The sequence below is a fragment of the Lolium rigidum genome, chromosome 3 (genome assembly GCF_022539505.1).
Source record: "Lolium rigidum isolate FL_2022 chromosome 3, APGP_CSIRO_Lrig_0.1, whole genome shotgun sequence".
Classification (NCBI taxonomy): Eukaryota; Viridiplantae; Streptophyta; class Magnoliopsida; order Poales; family Poaceae; genus Lolium; species Lolium rigidum.
Window position 1 is genome coordinate 394,531,605 of NC_061510.1, and position 23,923 is coordinate 394,555,527.

Sequence of the window (23,923 nt, forward strand, 5' to 3'; positions counted from 1 at the left end):
TTTTTCAGTACTTCACAAACTATTATACTTGTACTTTCTGTACTGCTTCGGGTTTTTAATATATTTATACTTCGTGTTGTTAGGTTTCGATGCACTTTTCTTCTACTTTAGTAACTACTCTACTTATATTAAATTCCATATGATTAGGTTTCAAAACGCCTTTTTAAAAACTTCAGAAACTACGTACTGTATACTTTCATTTTGTGGAGTACCTCAGTTTTTAGTATATTTGTACTTCGTGTTGTTAGGATAACGAACTAGGTGCGCGCTGCACCTGAAAGTACATTATGTGTACTTGAAAGTACATACATGCTTACTTGGAAGTGCGTGGGCTCTGAACTTAAAAGTACAAGACGTGAACTTGAATGTACGCTAGCGCTACAAGACGTGAAATTGGTGGACCCATGCTTCTTGTACAATGTACATGGTATGTAAAACTTATATATTTGATAGGCTGATGAAGTGTTACATCTGTAACACACAACACATGTGATGTCACGGAGAAGTCTCTTAAGGGAATCATAAAAATGAGAGGCATTGCAAGCAAAGCTTCTGCATCTACTTGATAGACCCATTTCAGGGTGTCATGTCCGTTTAGTGAGGTCTTCTTTGCCGTTCAATGATTCAAGTGTCATGAGTTCGCATTTGAAGTAAGTTGAGAGAGTTTATTGGTTTTTCTAGTGGGAAACTTGTTTGCGTTGGGTGTTCTTCTCTTGTGTTTTTTAGTGTAACAGTTTTCGCTCATTTTTCTAGTTAATTAATTAGGCATTCTCTTCTAATTAATAGAGCTTTTGTCCTTTTTTTTTTTAAAGGTAGCTCATTAATCCTATTGATTAATTTTGACATTATATGTATGAAAATATGGCAAACCAGTTAATTAACTTGTGTTTCCTATATTTATAAACTATGGCAGCGCATCCTTTAGGCTTCTGGCATATTCTTCTAGTCTCTTTAACCCTTGGATCGGAGAAGTTGCTTCACCCAACTGTTTCACCATTGTACTGCCAATGATCACTGCATCTGCGCCCCACTCTGCAATCTGTTGCCATTCGTAAAAGTTCATTTAGCATGTTGAACTTCTCAACAAAATTACTATAACTTCTAGTGAATATTTTATCAATCATTAAAAGATTTCACCTGTCTAACATGTTCTGGTGTTGATATGCCAAAGCCTACTGCCACTGCTTTGTGGGTGACCTGCAGATAGTAACAAAACCATATAAGCGAATGGGTAGTACAATAACTTGAACAACAATTGAAATAATTATGCAGACCTGTTTAATTTTCTTGAGACGATCTTTGACACGCGGGTCCACACTTGCTCGTGGACCTGTAACTCCAGTGACGCTTACAACATAAACAAACCCTTGCGAAGCTTGTGCGATCTCCTTGGTCCTCTCTGCTGGTGTCGTCGGTGTTATAAGTAGGACCTGCAGCCATTTTTTCAAACAAAACGAAAACTGTCAATGGCTGCAGCTAAATCCTGCTCTGTTATAGATACATTATTGAAGAGGGATAAGGACGTACAAGCTCTAGGTTGTTGTTTCTGGCTGCATGCCTGAATGCACATGTCTCGGCATAAGGAAGATCAGGCACTACAAGGCCCTTCACCCCGGCTTCTTTGACTGCGGCGGTGAAGTTCGCCGCACCCTGCCGCACGATAGGCCCGAGATAGGACAAGAGCACGACCGGGCAGGAGAGCTCCGGAGTCACCTCCTTCAGCATGGACAACACGGCGTCGACTGTCGCCCCGCCAGCCAGCGCCCTCGCCGCGGAAGCCTGGATGACTGGCCCGTCGACGTAAGGGTCCGAGGAAGGCATGCCGAGCTCAATGACGTCGGCGCCACAAGCGTCTAGGAGCCTGAGCGCATGTGCCGTGGTCGCCAGATCGGGGTCGCCGGCGGTGATGTATGGGATGAACGCCGTCTGCTTGTGTACGAGTCGCGATTAAGAGAAAAGATCTTTTATTAGCTCTCATGCAGGAGCATCCATGCGAGAACTTTCTCTTGTTTGTTTGTCCTAAATAACAAAATGTAAAACCTGAAACTTTGCAGGTGAACTAACATATTAGATCTAACTTGTCTAAAAATAACTTTGAATGTTTGTATGCACCAAAATATCTAAAATGAGAATTTTACAGATTAATTCTATTAGTTTAAGTTTCATGATATCCAAAATTGCCGAATATATTTTTCGTACATTGTTGTTCTAATACAATATATTAACCTGGTATTCTCAAGCTCTAATTTTTTTTTTGTCCGGAAAAAAAGAAAGGAAAAAGATTGTGCACATATCTCCAAACAAAAAAAGGATGGTATGGATAGGGATTGTGCACCTCATATGCCCCAAAAAAACCCAATCTTATGTATAAAATGACAGAGTCTAAAATAAGTTTTATGTGCGTGTGATGACCGACCCCTCTCTCTCAATTCGAACTTTTGAAAAACTTGGCTAGTGCATCAATCCTATATGCTGCTCACATAGTATAAAAAACAAAAAAGAAGAGATTGTGCGGCCTATTTTGAACCCACATTAAGGACTAAAATAGTCTAAACGTGAGAGAGTGTTGACTATAAATATATTGCCTAGCTCCTTTCTATCAGTTCGGACTGATGCGTGCATTGGTTAGGTGCATTCAAATTATAACTGGGGGTTGAAGGTTAAATACCCAAAAATCCAATTAAAAAATATTGCGGCATGCCCCCACTGCACACCTCAAGACTCGAATAAAAGAGCATACAAAGTTCTAGATTGTTTTCTAGGAGGAAAAAATATATTATTTTTAGGGTGTGACTAGTTCTCGGTCAAGTGATGTCTTATTTTAGTTGCAATCTCACTTGCAACTTACAAAGTAACACGAATCAGAAGCAAGTGTAATGGAGCCAGGTGGGTGTAAGGGTGCCTCATCCTAAGATTTTGCCCAACCCATTATCAGCTATTGTAAAGAAAAAAATGCAATCTAGTGATCCGAGGCAGTTGCAAACCGTGTTGCAAACATATAACTAGCACGAATCACGAGTCAATCTAACTATCTAGACATTTCTTCCTAGTTGTAAACCCTATTTACAATTAGAAAAAATCTCAGTTGCAACTCATAGTGCAACTCATTTTAGCATAAATCACAATATAATCATATGGTTTAGAAGTCGTCTGAGAACTAGCGAAACCGTTCTATGCATGATCTCAAGGTAAAACTAGACAGCCTAATTCTGGAGACGTAAAACAATAATACTGCCCCGTGTATAAAAAGATGTTTTAGACTTGTCAAAATTTAGATGTGTCATCTAAGACATCTTTTCAACGCTGAATGGGGTAGTAATTGGTTGATCCTTGCTGGTGGATGGCACGGTGTCGTTTACACGTACCTTCCTCTGCTCCCTGACCCTAGACAGGGTCTGTGCCACCGATAGGCTCCGCCCGTTGGCAACGGGGACGAACGGCACGGCGGCACGCGGCGTTCTGAGCACCGTCCGCCTCCCCGGCTGCGGTGGGGGCATGGACATCGCCACCGCGGTGACCGTCGTCGTCATCACAAGCCTCTTCGGCACGGTCACCACTGCTGCACCGCCCCGCGCCGGACGGCTCAGCGGCGGCGCAGACGATGCCTCAAGCGCGAAAGACATGTATAGCTATATGGATGCTACGGTAGAGTATGCTACGCACCTGAGTCAGGGCCAGATAGCTCGGAGCGAATGTGTGAGCGAAGTGTAGCTAGCTGGACTATATGTGAATGTGTGAGCGAGTGTAGAAGAAACACATGGGCTCCGTGCGCGTTTATATAGCAGCCGAGGCAGGGCCAGATAGCTCGGAGCGAGCCACGCTCAAGAGTCCACGACTGTGAACATAAGATCTCGGGGAAGCATGTGGTTCTGATGGTTTTTGTTGGGCATCTTGTTCTTTTTACTCTGTGAACATTGGCTTCGCAAACTCTCATTTTCAAAAGAAATTTCGTCGACGAGGCACGAAAGAAACTTGCAGCTGGTTCATTCGTCCCCACCGTCCAACCACATGGCGCCGCGTACTTGTTTGTTTGCGTAATCAACACATTTTATGGCGATCTACACAAAAATAATCCTTTATGGGAAAAAAATGCACAAAATAATCCTCCGGCCAAACTATTTCACCTATCTATGTGGTGCCCGTGGGAGTGACGCCACACATTGTTGGTCGACAGGCTCGAGTCATCACGTATGACAGAATGTGTGAAAGACGCTGCACATAAGGATGTGGCGTCCTTGCGAAGGACGCCACATAAAAGGTTAAAAACGTGAAATAGTTTGGCCGGATGATCATTTCGTGCAATTCTTATCCAAAAGAATTGTTTTTTTGTAAATCGCCACATTTTATCACATTAAATATATTGATTCATATAGAAAACCATTTGAAACAATGTGATTCTCTATTGTGTCTCGCATAATAGTCAAGTTGATCGTGACAAGATTCAAGATGGGCACAGCTAAAGGTTGGAATAGTACTATGCAGTGGTCGGTTTCAGATCCTAGAAAGTACTGAAAATGAGTTCTACGTATGTATTTGCCCTTGATGGCAAAGGACGGGGCCCCCGGTACCATGCATGATGAAGATATTTTTGCGTTAAGCCACACCAATCAAACATATGTGCATACGCCTGTTTCACGTGTCTTGCCACGGCGTGTAAGGAAACAAATGGTTACGGATGAATCACCGTACCTTTGGATTATATGGGCTAGGCATAAGTAGGCAGCCTAAATAGCGGAAAACCAGAACTGATCATGGGTGTGTATACATCAAGTATATATAAATACAAGTTTTACTATGATTGGGGAATTTAGGAGCCGTCCAACCCACCTAATCCAACGGTGTAAAAATAGGTAGTACTGGAAAGTACTGCAAAGAAAGTACTAAAAAGCACCAAAAATATTGATTTATTTTATTTACTAAAAGGGTAGACAAGTAATTTTGACTTACATGGCCCCACCTGTTAGTGTGAACTCTCTCTTACGCCCCTCTCCTCTGCGTTTCCAATCTAAAAGAAAAGAAAATCCCCTTTCATCTAAGTTTCCGGCCGCCGACGCGTGCTGACGCTTCGTCCCGTTTGAGCACGTGTCTTTGCACGTGTCGTGGGGCCCGTCTCCCTGTGGCGGATTCCATAGGAAACTCACCTTGCTCAACATATGGAACTCGCACTAGACGGCCTAGGCCGACGTGCAAGAAAATGTTGCCCGCCGGCTTCTTCTCGACCAGGAACTCGCGCTCGACGGCGTGGGCATACTGGAAGATGTCGTCCGCCAGCTTATTCTCGACCTAGAACTCACGTTCGACTGCGTGGGCATACTGGAAGATGTCGTCTGCCAGCTTGTTCTCGACCTAGAACTCGCGCACGACGGCATGCGCGGCGGTGGAGTGCAGGGAAGACGTTGGCGCGGGGATCCGAGTGGTATATCCTGGGCGGTGCATGTGCTACCGGCGAACGGCGGCGATGATGGCTGCGCTCCGATCTTCTGAAACCGACGCGTGCCTCCGACTGCGCCGGCACCGTCCCGCTGAGCCGCCCTGACAGCACCTACACCTACATCAACACTGACGTCCACGGGAAAAGGGAAAAGGGAAAAGGGAAAAGTTCCGGCCGGCGCCGTCGCCGGAGGGGTTCGGAGACGGCCAGTAATTATCACCGTCGTGAGGCAGCAGGTAGAGGATTTGGGGAGCTGCCGGGAATCAGATCGAACTCGTGAGGTCGTGCGAGGTGTGGGGCGGTTGCCTACGAATTTTACAATAATAACCTTAGTAAGTTACTTTAAAATGCACAATTAACTTGGCAGATCGGACGGACACAATTAATCGCAACAGTAGTACTCTGTAGTACTAGGTAGTACTACCCAATCACCGTAACACAGCTCATAAAATATATTTTAAAAAGTAAAAAATTTAGGGATTTTTTTAGCATGTAGAGGGACATTTTCTATGTGTATACGTAAAGTTTCACGTAAAATCAATAATTTTTATACCCTTTGTGAAATAGACAAATAATACCTCGAGAAATAGACTAATTTAACACCAAAAAATTGTCTTTTTTAGTACAGGGCGCAAAACATATCGGTTTTTGCTGAAACAATTTTGCAAACATGTAACATATCAAGGTATACATATTTGTATTTTTTGACATTTGGAAATATGTTTAATATGCATTTCAAATAAAGGGTGCATATGCACCCGGGTGCAGAAACACCCTGTCTCCTAAATAGGCTACAAATTCTAAAATCTTAAGACCATATGTAGTGTCACCTTGGAAGATGTGGGAGACAAAATTTAATTTCACCTTACTGGTTGGGAGAAAGTTAGTGTAGCTTATGAAAGCAGCACTTCCAACTTCACTAAGTAAGAAAAGAAGTTCACGCTCACTCCTCCTCCGCCGGCACCCACCTTACCATGCATCAGACACATGGCATGTCTTGTCTCGTGAATGGAAGATTAACCTTTTGCTTGGTTTGAAATGCATTAAGACGGTCCTGGCCGACACAAAGCTCAACACGGAAGTTGTTCGTATCGTCATGATGTACAATTTTTATGTTGATTCCATCTGGCATATCTTGCAAGCCGTAGAGTCTTGGCAAGATCCGAGTGACATGTTGGTGCCGGATCCGATTTGAAGCTAAAAATGGACCTGAAAACACATCAAAACGATGTAAGCAAGACGAGAGTTTTTCGACACTTTGAGACGTATTTTTTTTACGAATCTCCATCTGAGTGATGAAGCAATTTCCAAAGCCAAGACAAGAAGCAGGACATAGGCATAGTTGTATCTGGATTCTATCTAACTTAGGGTAGATCTAGGGTATTTGGGCAGAAATTAGAAGTCATTTTTTGTACAAAATATGTAAAGAGATGTCCATAACTTGCATGGAAAGTTCAGCCGCCTCATATACATATGTGATATGTGACGACCGATTGAAATTAAGCAAACAATCGACAAACATCAGTTCATCTAGTTTTTTCCTCATACCTTTGTTCATGTTGGCGACTTTGCATAGATTCTGCCAGAGATCGATAACCGAGCTTGGAGCGGCCAAATCCCGCCAAGTTCAGCCCATAGTCATCGGAACCTCTGACGGGGTCCCTCCCAACGAATTGGGTTTTGGGTCTCAAAAGTGTTAGCCAGATTGTCTTGTGTATCGTGCTTCCGGCCAGCCTCTTTTGACATGTTGAATGTGTTGCTCCTCTGCTGAAACTTTGTGTGACCATAAAATGGCGGCGCCGCCGTGCTGATGCTACCGCCGGTGACCATATACTGACGGCGTGGATTGTTGGATAATTAGGCACAATTTCCATGATTAATTCCAGAATATTAAGCATGACGACAGCAACTACTAACATGTGAAACTCGAACATACTAGATGCATTAATCAACATGAGCAGCAGCAGCGCAAACAGTAAAGCATCCATCGCTAAACAGATCGAGATATGTCGCACGTACCGATCTGGTGGAGGTGGCGATGGAGGTGTAGCAGACGATGTCGCAGCCGGTAACGTTGTTGATGACAACGTTGTTGACGACGGGGACGACGGGTCGAAGTAGACGGCGTTGAAGACGACGGTAGGCAGCACCGCCCGACTTGGACGGAAGGCGACCCGTGATGAAGAGCTTGAGCAGTCGCGCAGAGCGCTTCCCAAAAACCTAGTTCGCCCTCTCCCGTACAGGATCGCAAGGACGAGCGGTTCCGGAGACCTGCTCTCCCGTTCGCCGATGCACGTCGGCGCGCGGGATGGAGTAGGCTACGATGGCGGCGCAAGCAGAGAGAGGTGGAAACCCTAACTCGTGTATTAGATGTATTTCTGCGGTAGCCGGGCAGGAGATTATATAGGCTCGGGAAACCCTAGGCAACGTGGGCCACGCCCACGTCGCACGAACGTTTCGAGTCGGTTACGAGATAGCCCACGATCCGGGAGCGACCCGAACCGACTAACTGCGACGCGTCCGTCTAGGACTCCGTTCGTTTTCCTGAGCTGCAAAAAGTAAGGAAAGTCTCGGCTCGAGGCTCAATCCACTCACCACGAGCGCGGCGCGCGGTCGTGACGTGTCGTGTCGAGTCGAGTCGAGACGAGACGAGCGAGGAGGAGGAGGAGCGCGCGTGTAGCACTCCTATTCTCACTCACTTACTAGTGGTGGAACAACCCACCTTATAAGGTGGTCTAACTTCCTCCCAACTTTCCATGTGGGACTAAACTTCCCACCTCTTGCCACTCCCTAGTGAGCTGCCACCAACTTGGGCTCAAACTCACAAGGCTGCCACTATGTGGGCTTTGAGATTTATAGGAAAAACTGAAATCTAATTTGGGCCACTAAAAGTGGGCCCAATATTTCAACAATCCCCCACCGGATCTCAAATCCCCATTTAGAGATTTACCAATACTCGCTGCTTGTTTATATACCGAGTGTTTCAGTCGGAGACTGTTAAGTTGAACTTCCGCCTAGAACCTTAAGCTACATCCATTCACACTTGAACAATGGACTAAGCCTTGAATTGCAAGTTTTGCGTGAACAGGGTTTCACTCAAAGTCATGACCAGTACATGGCTGCCGGTAGCCTACCCCGCGGGTGAAGCATATGCGTCATACTTCATGGTCTCTTCATGAGTTTACTAGAGATCACCCAAATCTCATAGATTGCGACGTTTAACAATCGGACTCATATAGGTGTGTTATTTCAAGAATGCTCGTAGGACAGCATCTTTGCTAAAATAGCCAACATAAACACATTAAGGCTTGTTGCCAACCTGCCTTACAGCAATTGAGAGTTGTGCATCTTCACATAGAGAGGGTTACATAATACTCTCCTCAATTAAACCACTAGTTTGTTCTTCCCAGGTCCTAATTCACGGGATCTCCGATCACAAAGGTTGGGTTACCACTATGGTGTAACATCAACGGGTCTCAAACCCATCTCCCTCGATGCACTTTCTATCACATTACGTGATAGTCCCTTTGTAAAGGGATCTGCCGAGTTTTTGTACTGTTTGAATATATGTAACTGCTTATTACTCCGGAGTTTCGCAATTTCCCGACGGACTTCAAACGTCTCTTGACGTGTCTTGATGACTTCGCGTTATCCTTAGAATTGTTCACTTTGACAATTACGAGTTTGATTGTCACAATTCAAAAGGATTGCCGGAACAGGTTTTTCAACCACGGGCAAGTCCATCAAGAGCTCACGCAACCATTCTGATTCAACGGTGGTTGTGTCTAAAGCAGTAAGTTCTGCTTCCATAGTTGACCTCGTCAATATGGTTTGCTTGCAAGATCTCCATGACACTGCGCCACCTCCAAAGGTAAATACATACCCACTTGTGGCGTACGAGATCAGCTACATCCGAGATCCAATTCGAATCACTATATCCTTCAAGCACGACTGGGTGCCCCGAATAGTGAATCCCATAACTCATTGTACCACATAGGTAGCGCATGACCCTATCAAGTGCATGCCAATGATCAGTACCCGGGTTTGACATGAACCTACTCAACTTGCTAACAGCAAAAGAGATGTCGGGTCTAGTCGCGCTCGCTAAGTACATGAGTGAGCCAACGATCCGAGAATATCTCAATTGATCTATGGCAATCCTCCGGTTCTTGCGTAGTGTCACACCGGGATCATAAGGTGTTGAAGAAGGCTTGCTATCAATATAGCCGAACCGGCTCAAGATCTTCTCAACATAATGGGATTGCGTTAGAGTAATCCCACTCTCGTTCTTAATCAGCTTGATGTTCGAATCACATCGGCTTCTCCCGGATCTTTCATATCAAAGCTCTTTGACAAGAAAGACTTGACCTCGTGTATTACTTTCATGTTTGTACCAAAGATCAGAATATCATCCACATACAAACATAGTATAACACCTTCGCCCCCACCATGGCGATAGTAAACGCACTTGTCGGCCTCATTGACAACAAAGCCTACAGAAGTTAAAGTTCTGTCAAACTTCTCATGCCATTGCTTAGGTGCTTGTTTCAGGCCATATAAAGATTTCAGCAACTTGCACACCTTTCTTTCTTCACCTTTTACTACAAACCCATCAGGCTGATCCATATAGATTTCCTCTTCCAACTCTCCATTAAGGAAAGCTGTCTTTACGTCCATTTGATGAACGATAAGACCATAGGAGGCAGCCATGGATAGTAGTACTCGAATGGTGGTAAGTCTAGCGACGGTGAATAGGTGTCGAAGTAATCTTCGCCTTCTCTCTCGTGTGTAGCCTTTCGCTACAAGCCGCGCCTTGTACTTTCCAATAGTACCATCAGGTCTTAGCTTCTTCTTGAACACCCATTTGCAGCCTACAGGCTTGCATCCATGGGGTCATTCTGAAAACTCCCAAGTTCCATTAGAAAGAATCGAGTCCATCTCATTATGGACAGCTTCTTTCCAGTCACTATCCGCATCCGGAGATGCATATGCCTCTGCAATGGACGTGGGAGTATCATCCACAAGGTACACAATGAAATCATCACCAAAGGATTTTTCAATCCTTCGTCTCTTGCTCCGTTTAGGAGCTTCATTGTCATCCTTCTCGATAACATTCTCATGTGATTGTTCAAAATACTCATTAGATGTACTAGATTCGGGAACTATCTCGAGAAATTCTAGCAATGCTATGCATATCTTTCATAGGAAACATATTCTCAAAAAATGTTGCATCACGAGATTCCATAATAGTATCAACATGCATATCGTGTACTTCGGATTGAACTACTAAAAATCTATATCCTACACTCCGCGGAGCATAACCTAGAAAGATACAATCCACCGTCTTTGGTCCAAGTTTGCGCTTCTTAGTAATTGGAATATTGACTTTCGCCAAACATCCCCATGTGCGCAAATACGAAAGTGATGGTTTTCTCCCAGTCCACTCCTCGTAAGGGGTTTTATCTTTATTCTTGTTAGGAACTCTATTCAGGACATGACATGTAGTCAACAAAGCCTCCCCCCACCATGCCTTTGATAAACCAGCGAGTGGCTAACATGGAATTCACCAAGTCAGTCAGCGTGCGGGTTTTCCTCTCGGCAACCCCGTTTGATTGGGGTGAATAGGGAGGCGTCCTCTCATGAATAATGCCATGTTCCTCACAGAATTCATCAAAGATTTTAGGAAAATATTCGCCACCACGATCCGACCTAAGACGCTTGATCTTTCTCTCTAGTTGATTTTCAACTTCGGCCTTATAAATTTTAAAGTAGTCTAAAGCTTCATCTTTAGTTCGCAACAAATAAACATAGCAAAATCTAGTCGCATCATCAATCAATGTCATGAAATATCTCTTTCCACCTTTTGTCAACACACCATTCATCTCGCATAGATCGGAATGTATGAGTTCTAGAGGTGCCAAGTTTCTCTCCTCGGCCGCCTTGTGAGGCTTCCGAGGTTGCTTTGATTGCACACAACTATGGCACTTAGAACCTTTGGCAATGGTGAAATTCGGAATTAAACTTAAACTGGATAGCCGAGACATTAAACCAAAATTAATGTGACATAAACGAGAATGCCAAACACCGGTATCATCACTAACATTGCCACAAATATGGTTCACGGACTTATTACTGAAATCGAAAGCGAAAAGCGTGAACAAGCCTCCGCACTCATAGCCTTTACCAATAAATTGTCCAAACTTGGAAACAACTACTTTATTCGACTCTAAAACAACCTTAAACCCATCTCTCGCATAGAAGGGAGCCGCTAACGAGATTCTTGTTCATAGTAGGGACATGCTGCACGTTCCTCAGCTGCACGATCTTCCCCGAAGTGAACTTCGGATCTACCGTGCCAACACCACGAACGAAGCATGTGACCCATTCCCCATCAAGACGGAAGAATCCCGGCGACCCGGTAAGAAGTGAACATGGATATGTCAGCACACACATGAACATTAGCACCCGTATCAATCCACCAACATGGAGATTGAAATACCGAAAGAACAAGAAAGAGATTACCGTACCCATCAAGCATTGCTAGCGGTCACCGTGTTGACTTGCCTCGCCTTTTTCTTGCGGTCCGCCCTCTCTCGGACGAGTCCTTAGAAAAGTGGCCAGCCTCTCCACAGGTAAAGCAGCTCGGATCTGCTTTGTTTATCATCTTCTTCTTCTTGAAGGTTGTAGTCTTCATAGGCTTATTGAAGGAGGGCTTGTTATTCCCTTTGTTCTTGCCGTAGGGTTTCTTCGCACCATGTTGGCGCTAGACCGACCCTCTCCTTTCTCGGTATTATCCTTAGCCCGAGCTTTCTCCTCAACATCAAGAGACGCTATCAGATTTTCAACCGATATCTCCTCGTCTCTTGTGTTTGAGAGTTGTGGCAAAGTTCCTCCATGAAGGGGGCAACTTAGCGATGATGCATCCAGCCACAAACTTGTCAGGTAAGGCACACTTAAGGAGTTCAAGCTCTTTCGCAATGCACTGTATCTCATGAGCTTGTTCGACTACAGAACGGTTGTTAACCATCCTGATGTCATGGAAGCTCTCCATGATGTACAGTTCATCGCTCGCATCGGTTGCACCGAACTTAGCATTCAGTGCATCCCAGAGCTCTTTACCATCTGTTAAGTGCATGTACACATCACACGGACGATCGGCAAGAATACTTAGAACGCATCCGACGAAGAGAGTATTGTTTTCCTTGAACTTGTTCCGATCTTGGTCGGATATAGTTCCTTCGGGTAAACCATCGCTAACGTCGAACACTTTCAGATGAGTAAGCCAGAGCATGGCCTTATACTGCCACCTCTTAAAGTGCACACCGGTAAACTTATCCGGCCTCAGTGCATCGGAAAAACCAGCCATTGTTAACTCAGGAAATTGCCTACAATTAGGTTTTTGGATTGTTGGATAATTAGGCACAATTTCCATGATTAATTCCAGAATATAAAACATGATGACAGCAACTACTAACATGTGAAACTCGAACATACTAGATGCATTAATCAACATGAGCAGCAGCAGCAGCAAACGAGTAAAGCATCCATCGCTAAACAGATCGAGATATGTCGCACGTACCGATCCGGTGGAGGTGGCGGTGGAGGTGTAGCGGATGATGTCGCAGCAGTAACGTTGTTGATGACAACGTTGTTGACGACGGGGACGACGGGTCGAAGTAGACGGCGTTGAAGACGACGGTAGGCAGCACCGCCCGACTTGGACGGAAGGCGACCCGTGATGAAGAGCTTGAGCGGTCGCGCGAGCGCTTCCCAAAACCCTAGTCCGCCCTCTCCCGTACAGGATCGCAAGGACGAGCGGTTCCGGAGACCTGCTCTCCCGTTCGCCGATGCACGTCGGCGCGCGGGATGGAGTAGGCTACGATGGCGGCGCAAGCAGCAGAGAGGTGGAAACCCTAACTCGTGTATTGGATGTATTTCTGCGGTAGCCGGGCAGAGATTATATAGGCTCGGGAAACCCTAGGCAACGTGGGCCACGCCCACGTCGCACGAACGTTTCGAGTCGGTTACGGATAGCCCACGATCCGGGAGCGACCCGAACCGACTAACTGCGACGCGTCCGTCTAGGACTCTGTTCGTTTTCCTGAGCTGCAAAAAGTAAGGAAAGTCTCGGCTCGAGGCTCAATCCACTCACCACGAGCGCGGCGCGCGTCGCGTCGTGACGTGTCGTGTCGAGTCGAGACGAGACGAGCGAGCGAGGAGGAGGAGGAGCGCGCGTGTAGCACTCCTATTCTCACTCACTTACTAGTGGTGGAACAACCCACCTTATAAGGTGGTCTAACTTCCTCCCAACTTTCCATGTGGGACTAAACTTCCCACCTCTTGCCACTCCCTAGTGAGCTGCCACCAACTTGGGCTCAAACTCACAAGGCTGCCACTATGTGGGCTTTGAGATTTATAGGAAAAACTGAAATCTAATTTGGGCCACTAAAAGTGGGCCCAATATTTCAACAATCCCCCACCAGATCTCAAATCCCCATTTAGAGATTTACCAATACTCGCTGCTTGTTTATATACCAGTGTTTCAGCGGAGACTGTTAAGTTGAACTTCCGCCTAGAACCTTAAGCTACATCCATTCACACTTGAACAATGGACTAAGCCTTGAATTGCAAGTTTTGCGTGAACAGGGTTTCACTCAAAGTCATGACCAAGTACATGGCTGCCGCAGAGCCTACCCCGCGGGTGAAGCATATGCGTCATACTTCGTGGTCTCTTCATGAGTTTACTAGAGATCACCCAAATCTCATAGATTGCGACGTTTAACAATCGGACTCATATAGGTGTGTTATTTCAAGAATGCTCTGTAGGACAGCATCTTTGCTAAAATAGCCAACATAAACACATTAAGGCTTGTTGCCAACCTGCCTTACAGAAATTGAGAGTTGTGCATCTTCACATAGAGAGGGTTACATAATACTCTCCTCAATTAAACCACTAGTTTGTTCTTCCCGAGGTCCTAATTCACGGGATCTCCGATCACAAAGGTTGGGTTACCACTATGGTGTAACATCAACGGGTCTCAAACCCATCTCCTCGATGCACTTTCTATCACATTACGTGATAGTCCCTTTGTAAAGGGATCTGCCAGGTTTTTGTCTGTTTGAATATATGTAACAGTTATTACTCCGGAGTTTCGCAATTTCCTGACGGACTTCAAACGTCTCTTGACGTGTCTTGATGACTTCGCGTTATCCTTAGAATTGTTCACTTTGACAATTACGGCTTGATTGTCACAATTCAAAAGGATTGCCGGAACAGGTTTTTCAACCACGAGCAAGTCCATCAAGAGCTCACGCAACCATTCCGATTCAACAGTGGTTGTGTCTAAAGCAGTAAGTTCCGCTTCCATAGTTGACCTCGTCAATATGGTTTGCTTACAAGATCTCCATGACACTGCGCCACCTCCAAAGGTAAATACATACCCACTTGTGGCGTACAGATCAGCTACATCTGAGATCCAATTCGAATCACTATATCCTTCAAGCACAGCTGGGTGCCCTGAATAGTGAATCCCATAACTCATTGTACCACATAGGTAGCGCATGACCCTATCAAGTGCATGCCAATGATCGAGTACTCGGGTTTGACATGAACCTACTCAACTTGCTAACAAGCAAAAGAGATGTCGGGTCTAGTCGCGCTCGCTAAGTACATGAGTGAGCCAACGATCCGAGAATATCTCAATTGATCTATGGCAATCCTCCGGTTCTTGCGTAGTGTCACACTCGGGATCATAAGGTGTTGAAGAAGGCTTGCTATCAATATAGCCGAACCGGCTCAAGATCTTCTCAACATAATGGGATTGCGTTAGAGTAATCCCACTCTCGTTCTTAATCAGCTTGATGTTCGTAATCACATCGGCTTCTCCCGGATCTTTCATATCAAAGCTCTTTGACAAGAAAGACTTGACCTCGTGTATTACTTTCATGTTTGTACCAAAGATCAGAATATCATCCACATACAAACATAGTATAACACCTTCGCCCCCACCATGGCGATAGTAAACGCACTTGTCGACCTCATTGACAACAAAGCCTACGAAGTTAAAGTTCTGTCAAACTTCTCATGCCATTGCTTAGGTGCTTGTTTTAGGCCATATAAAGATTTCAGCAACTTGCACACCTTTCTTTCTTCACCTTTTACTACAAACCCATCGAGGCTGATCCATATAGATTTCCTCTTCCAACTCTCCATTAAGGAAAGTCTGTCTTTACGTCCATTTGATGAACGATAAGACCATAGGAGGCAGCCATGGATAGTAGTACTCGAATGGTGGTAAGTCTAGCGACAGGTGAATAGGTGTCGAAGTAATCTTCGCCTCTCTCTCGTGTGTAGCCTTTCGCTACAAGCCGCGCCTTGTACTTTTCAATAGTACCATCAGGTCTTAGCTTCTTCTTGAACACCCATTTGCAGCCTACGTGCTTGCATCCATGGGGTCGTTCGACAACTCCCAAGTTCCATTAGAAAGAATCGAGTCCATCTCATTATGGACAGCTTCTTTCCAGATCATCCGCATCCGGAGATGCATATGCCTCTGCAATGGACGTGGGAGTATCATCCACAAGGTACACAATGAAATCATCACCAAAGGATTTTTCAATCCTTCGTCTCTTGCTCCGTTTAGGAGCTTCATTGTCATCCTTCTCAGTAACATTCTCATGTGATTGTTCAAAATACTCATTAGATGTACTAGACTCGGAACTATCTCGTAGAAATTCTAGCAATGCTATGCATATCTTTCATAGGAAACATATTCTCAAAGAATGTTGCATCACGAGATTCCATAATAGTATCAACATGCATATCGTGTACTTCGGATTGAACTACTAAAAATCTATATCCTACACTCCGCGGAGCATAACCTAGAAAGATACAATCCATCTGTCTTTGGTCCAAGTTTGCGCTTCTTAGTAATTGGAATATTGACTTTCGCCAAACATCCCCATGTGCGCAAATACGAAAGTGATGGTTTTCTCCCAGCCCACTCCTCGTAAGGGGTTTTATCTTTATTCTTGTTAGGAACTCTATTCAGGACATGACATGTAGTCAACAAAGCCTCCCCCACCATGCCTTTGATAAACCAGCGGTGGCTAACATGGAATTCACCAAGTCGCTCGCCGTGCGGTTTTTCCTCTCGCAACCCCGTTTGATTGGGGTGAATAGGGAGGCGTCCTCTCATGAATAATGCCATGTTCCTCACGGAATTCATCAAAGATTTTAGGAAAATATTCGCCACCACGATCCGACCTAAGACGCTTGATCTTTCTCTCTAGTTGATTTTCAACTTCGGCCTTATAAATTTTAAAGTAGTCTAAAGCTTCATCTTTAGTTCGCAACAAATAAACATAGCAAAATCTAGTCGCATCATCAATCAATGTCATGAAATATCTCTTTCCACCTTTTGTCAACACACCATTCATCTCGCATAGATCAGAATGTATGAGTTCTAGAGGTGCCAAGTTTCTCTCCTCGGCCGCCTTGTGAGGCTTCCGAGGTTGCTTTGATTGCACACAACTATGGCACTTAGAACCTTTGGCAATGGTGAAATTCGGAATTAAACTTAAACTGGATAGCCGAGACATTAAACCAAAATTAATGTGACATAAACGAGAATGCCAAACACTCGGTATCATCACTAACATTGCCACAAATATGGTTCACGTGACTTATTACCGAAATCGAAAGCGAAAAGCGGAACAAGCCTCCGCACTCATAGCCTTTACCAATAAATTGTCCAAACTTGGAAACAACTACTTTATTCGACTCTAAAACAACCTTAAACCCATCTCTCGCATAGAAGGGAGCCGCTAACGAGATTCTTGTTCATAGTAGGGACATGCTGCACGTTCCTCGCTGCACGATCTTCCCGAAGTGAACTTCAGATCTACCGTGCCAACACCACGAACGAAGCATGTGACCCATTCCCCATCAAGACGGAAGAATCCCGGCGACTCGGTAAGAAGTGAACATGGATATGTCAGCACACACATGAACATTAGCACCCGTATCAATCCACCAACATGGAGATTGAAATACCGAAAGAACAAGAAAGAGATTACCGTACCCATCAGCATTGCTAGCGGTCACCGTGTTGACTTGCCTCGCCTTTTTCTTGCGGTCTGCCCTCTCCGGACGAGTCCTTAGAAAAGTGGCCAGCCTCTCCACAGGTAAAGCAGTCTCGGATCTGCTTTGTTTATCATCTTCTTCTTCTTGAAGGTTGTAGTCTTCATAGGCTTATTGAAGGAGGGCTTGTTATTCCCTTTGTTCTTGCTGTAGGGTTTCTTCTGCACCATGTTGGCGCTAGACTGACCCTCTCCTTTCTCAGCATTATCCTTAGCCCGAGCTTTCTCCTCAACATCAAGAGACGCTATCAGATTTTCAACTCGTATCTCCTGTCTCTTGTGTTTGAGAGTTGTGGCAAAGTTCCTCCATGAAGGGGGCAACTTAGCGATGATACGTCAGCCACAAACTTGTCAGGTAAGGCACACTTAAGGAGTCCAAGCTCTTTCGCAATGCACTCGTATCTCATGAGCTTGTTCGACTACGTAACGGTTGTTAACCATCCCGATGTCATGGAAGCTCTCCATGATGTACAGTTCATCGCTCGCATCGGTTGCACCGAACTTAGCATTCAGTGCATCCCGTAGCTCTTTACCATCTGTTAAGTGCATGTACACATCACACAGACGATCAGCAAGAATACTTAGAACGCATCCGACGAAGAGAGTATTGTTTTCCTTGAACTTGTTCTGATCTTGGTCAGATATAGTTCCTTCAGGTAAACCATCGCAACGTCGAACACTTTCAGATGAGTAAGCCGCAGCATGGCCTTATACTGCCACCTCTTAAAGTGCACACCGGTAAACTTATCCGGCCTCAGTGCATCGGAAAAACCAGCCATTGTTAACTCAGGAAATTGCCTACAATTAGGTTTTTGGATTGTTGGATAATTAGGCACAATTTCCATGATTAATTCCAGAATATTAAGCATGACGACAGCAACTACTAACATGTGAAACTCGAACATACTAGATGCATTAATCAACATGAGCAGCGAGCAGCAGCAAACGAGTAAAGCATCCATCGCTAAACAGATCGAGATATGTCGCACGTACCGATCTGGTGGAGGTGGCGATGGAGGTGTAGCAGATGATGTCGCAGCAGTAACGTTGTTGATGACAACGTTGTTGACGACAGGGACGACGGGTCGAAGTAGATGGCGTTGAAGACGACGGTAGGCAGCACCGCCCGACTTGGACGGAAGGCGACCCGTGATGAAGAGCTTGAGCAGTTCGCGCGCAGCGCTTCCCAAAAACCTAATTCGCCCTCTCCCGTACAGGATCGCAAGGACGAGCGGTTCCGGAGACCTGCTCTCCCGTTCGCCGATGCACGTCGGCGCGCGGGATGGAGTAGGCTACGATGGCGGCGCAAGCAGAGAGAGGTGGAAACCCTAACTCGTGTATTGGATGTATTTCTGCGGTAGCCGGGCAGGAGATTATATAGGCTCGGGAAACCCTAGGCAACGTGGGCCACGCCCACGTCGCACGAACGTTTCGAGTCGGTTACAGATAGCCCACGATCCGGGAGCGACCCGAACCGACTAACCGCGACGCGTCCGTCTAGGACTCTGTTCGTTTTCCTGAGCTGCAAAAAGTAAGGAAAGTCTCGGCTCGAGGCTCAATCCACTCACCACGAGCGCGGCGCGTGTCGCGTCGTGACGTGTCGTGTCGAGTCGAGACGAGACGAGCGAGCGAGGAGGAGGAGGAGCGCGCGTGTAGCACTCCTATTCTCACTCACTTACTAGTGGTGGAACAACCCACCTTATAAGGTGGTCTAACTTCCTCCCAACTTTCCATGTGGGACTAAACTTCCCACCTCTTGCCACTCCCTAGTGAGCTGCCACCAACTTGGGCTCAAACTCACAAGGCTGCCACTATGTGGGCTTTGAGATTTATAGGAAAAACTGAAATCTAATTTGGGCCACCAAAAGTGGGCCCAATATTTCAACAATCCCCCACCGGATCTCAAATCCCCATTTAGAGATTTACCAATACTCACTGCTTGTTTATATACCGAGTGTTTCGAGCGGAGACTGTTAAGTTGAACTTCCGCCTAGAACCTTAAGCTACATCCATTCACACTTGAACAATGGACTAAGCCTTGAATTGCAAGTTTTGCGTGAACAGGGTTTCACTCAAAGTCATGACCGAGTACATGGCTGCCAGTAGCCTACCCCGCGGGTGAAGCATATGCGTCATACTTCATGGTCTCTTCATGAGTTTACTAGAGATCACCCAAATCTCATAGATTGCGACGTTTAACAATCGGACTCATATAGGTGTGTTATTTCAAGAATGCTCTGTAGGACAGCATCTTTGCTAAAATAGCCAACATAAACACATTAAGGCTTGTTGCCAACCTGCCTTACAGACAATTGAGAGTTGTGCATCTTCACATAGAGAGGGTTACATAATACTCTCCTCAATTAAACCACTAGTTTGTTCTTCCCAGGTCCTAATTCACGGGATCTCCGATCACAAAGGTTGGGTTACCACTATGGCGTAACATCAACGGGTCTCAAACCCATCTCCCTCGATGCACTTTCTATCACATTACGTGATAGTCCCTTTGTAAAGGGATCTGCCGAGGTTTTTGTCCGTTTGAATATATGTAACGGCTTATTACTCCGGAGTTTCGCAATTTCCCGACGGACTTCAAACGTCTCTTGACGTGTCTTGATGACTTCGCGTTATCCTTAGAATTGTTCACTTTGACAATTACAGCTTGATTGTCACAATTCAAAAGGATTGCCGAACAGGTTTTTCAACCACAGGCAAGTCCATCAAGAGCTCACGCAACCATTCCGATTCAACGATGGTTGTGTCTAAAGCGAGTAAGTTCTGCTTCCATAGTTGACCTCGTCAATATGGTTTGCTTACAAGATCTCCATGACACTCGCGCCACCTCCAAAGGTAAATACATACCCACTTGTGGCGTACGGATCAGCTACATCCGAGATCCAATTCGAATCACTATATCCTTCAAGCACAGTCTGGGTGCCCCGAATAGTGAATCCCATAACTCATTGTACCACATAGGTAGCGCATGACCCTATCAAGTGCATGCCAATGATCAGTACCCGGGTTTGACATGAACCTACTCAACTTGCTAACGAGCAAAAGAGATGTCGGGTCTAGTCGCGCTCGCTAAGTACATGAGTGAGCCAACGATCCGAGAATATCTCAATTGATCTATGGCAATCCTCCGGTTCTTGCGTAGTGTCACACTCGGGATCATAAGGTGTTGAAGAAGGCTTGCTATCAATATAGCCGAACCGGCTCAAGATCTTCTCAACATAATGGGATTGCGTTAGAGTAATCCCACTCTCGTTCTTAATCAGCTTGATGTTCGAATCACATCGGCTTCTCCCAGCATCTTTCATATCAAAGCTCTTTGACAAGAAAGACTTGACCTCGTGTATTACTTTCATGTTTGTACCAAAGATCAGAATATCATCCACATACAAACATAGTATAACACCTTCGCCCCCACCATGGCGATAGTAAACGCACTTGTCAGCCTCATTGACAACAAAGCCTACGTAAGTTAAAGTTCCGTCAAACTTCTCATGCCATTGCTTAGGTGCTTGTTTTAGGCCATATAAAGATTTCAGCAACTTGCACACCTTTCTTTCTTCACCTTTTACTACAAACCCATCAGAGCTGATCCATATAGATTTCCTCTTCCAACTCTCCATTAAGGAAAGCTGTCTTTACGTCCATTTGATGAACGATAAGACCATAGGAGGCAGCCATGGATAGTAGTACTCGAATGGTGGTAAGTCTAGCGACGAGTGAATAGGTGTCGAAGTAATCTTCGCCTTCTCTCCGTGTGTAGCCTTTCGCTACAAGCCGTGCCTTGTACTTTTCAATAGTACCATCAGGTCTTAGCTTCTTCTTGAACACCCATTTGCAGCCTACGGCTTGCATCCATGGGGTCGTTCCGACAACTCCCAAGTTCCATTAGAAAGAATCGAGTCCATCTCATTATGGACGGCTTCTTTCCGAGTCATCCGCATCCGGAGATGCATATGCCTCTCGCAATGGACGTGGGAGTATCATCCACAAGGTACACAATGAAATCATCACCAAAGGATTTTTCAATCCTTCGTCTCTTGCTCCGTTTAGGAGCTTCATTGTCATCCTTCTCAATAACATTCCCATGTGATTGTTCAAAATACTCATTAGATGTACTAGATCGGAACTATCTCGTAGAAATTCTAGCAATGCTATGCATATCTTTCATAGGAAACATATTCTCAAAAAATGTTGCATCACGAGATTCCATAATAGTATCAACATGCATATCGAGTACCTCGGATTGAACTACTAAAAATCTATATCCTACACTCCGCGGAGCATAACCTAGAAAGATACAATCCATCTGTCTTTGGTCCAAGTTTGCGCTTCTTAGTAATTGGAATATTAACTTTCGCCAAACATCCCCATGTGCGCAAATACGAAAGTGATGGTTTTCTCCCAGTCCACTCCTCGTAAGGGGTTTTATCTTTATTCTTGTTAGGAACTCTATTCAGGACATGACATGTAGTCAGCAAAGCCTCCCCCACCATGCCTTTGATAAACCAGCAGTGGCTAACATGGAATTCACCAAGTCGGTCGGCGTGCGGTTTTTCCTCTCGGCAACCCCGTTTGATTGGGGTGAATAGGGAGGCGTCCTCTCATGAATAATGCCATGTTCCTCACGGAATTCATCAAAGATTTTAGGAAAATATTCGCCACCACGATCCGACCTAAGACGCTTGATCTTTCTCTCTAGTTGATTTTCAACTTCGGCTTTATAAATTTTAAAGTAGTCTAAAGCTTCATCTTTAGTTCGCAACAAGTAAACATAGCAAAATCTAGTCGCATCATCAATCAATGTCATGAAATATCTCTTTCCACCTTTTGTCAACACACCATTCATCTCGCATAGATCGGAATGTATGAGTTCTAGAGGTGCCAAGTTTCTCTCCTCGGCCGCCTTGTGAGGCTTCCGAGGTTGCTTTGATTGCACACAACTATGGCACTTAGAACCTTTGGCAATGGTAAAATTCGGAATTAAACTTAAACTGGATAGCCGAGACATTAAACCAAAATTAATGTGACATAAACGAGAATGCCAAACACTCGGTATCATCACTAACATTGCCACAAATATGGTTCACAGACTTATTACTGAAATCAGAAGCGAAAAGCGGAACAAGCCTCCGCACTCATAGCCTTTACCAATAAATTGTCCAAACTTGGAAACAACTACTTTATTCGACTCTAAAACAACCTTAAACCCATCTCCGCATAGAAGGGAGCCGCTAACGAGATTCTTGTTCATAGTAGGGACATGCTGCACGTTCCTCAGCTGCACGATCTTCCCGAAGTGAACTTCGGATCTACCGTGCCAACACCACGAACGAAGCATGTGACCCATTCCCCATCAAGACGGAAGAATCCCGGGCGACTCGGTAAGAAGTGAACATGGATATGTCAGCACACACATGAACATTAGCACCCGTATCAATCCACCAACATGGAGATTGAAATACCGAAAGAACAGTAAAGAGATTACCGTACCCATCAGCATTGCTAGCGGTCACCGTGTTGACTTGCCTCCCCTTTTTCTTGCGGTCTGCCCTCTCTGGACAGTCCTTAGAAAAGTGGCCAGCCTTCTCCACGGTAAAGCAGCTCGGATCTGCTTTGTTTATCATCTTCTTCTTCTTGAAGGTTGTAGTCTTCATAGGCTTATTGAAGGAGGGCTTGTTATTCCCTTTGTTCTTGCTGTAGGGTTTCTTCCGCACCATGTTGGCGCTAGACCGACCCTCTCCTTTCTCGGCATTATCCTTAGCCCGAGCTTTCTCCTCAACATCAAGAGACGCTATCAGATTTTCAACCGATATCTCTCGTCTCTTGTGTTTGAGAGTTGTGGCAAAGTTCCTCCATGAAGGGGGCAACTTAGCGATGATGCATCCAGCCACAAACTTGTCGTGTAAGGCACACTTAAGGAGTTCAAGCTCTTTCGCAATGCACTCGTATCTCATGAGCTTGTTCGACTACGTAACGGTTGTTAACCATCCCGATGTCATGGAAGCTCTCCATGATGTACGCGTTCATCGTCTGCATCGGTTGCACCGAACTTAGCATTCGGTGCATCCCGGAGCTCTTTACCATCTGTTAAGTGCATGTACACATCACACGGACGATCGGCAAGAATACTTAGAACGCATCCGACGAAGAGAGTATTGTTTTCCTTGAACTTGTTCGATCTTGGTCGGATATAGTTCCTTCGGGTAAACCATCAGTAACTTCGAACACTTTCGGATGAGTAAGCCGGAGCATGGCCTTATACTCGCCACCTCTTAAAGTGCACACCGGTAAACTTATCCGGCCTCGGTGCATCGGAAAAACCAGCCATTGTTAACT

General features: G+C 45.2%; 1 protein-coding gene across 1 annotated transcript; it reads right to left on the minus strand.

Moving 5' to 3' along the window:
- Positions 1-904: 904 nt before the first annotated feature.
- Positions 905-3,497, minus strand: LOC124697689 (indole-3-glycerol phosphate lyase, chloroplastic-like). The gene is made up of 5 exons (XM_047230238.1): positions 3,366-3,497; positions 1,528-1,926; positions 1,275-1,430; positions 1,138-1,197; positions 905-1,039 (listed from the first exon to the last, which is right to left on the minus strand). Exons 1-5 carry the CDS (start codon positions 3,495-3,497, stop codon positions 905-907), a joined length of 882 nt encoding a protein of 293 aa, XP_047086194.1.
- Between the last annotated feature and the right edge of the window lie 20,426 nt (positions 3,498-23,923).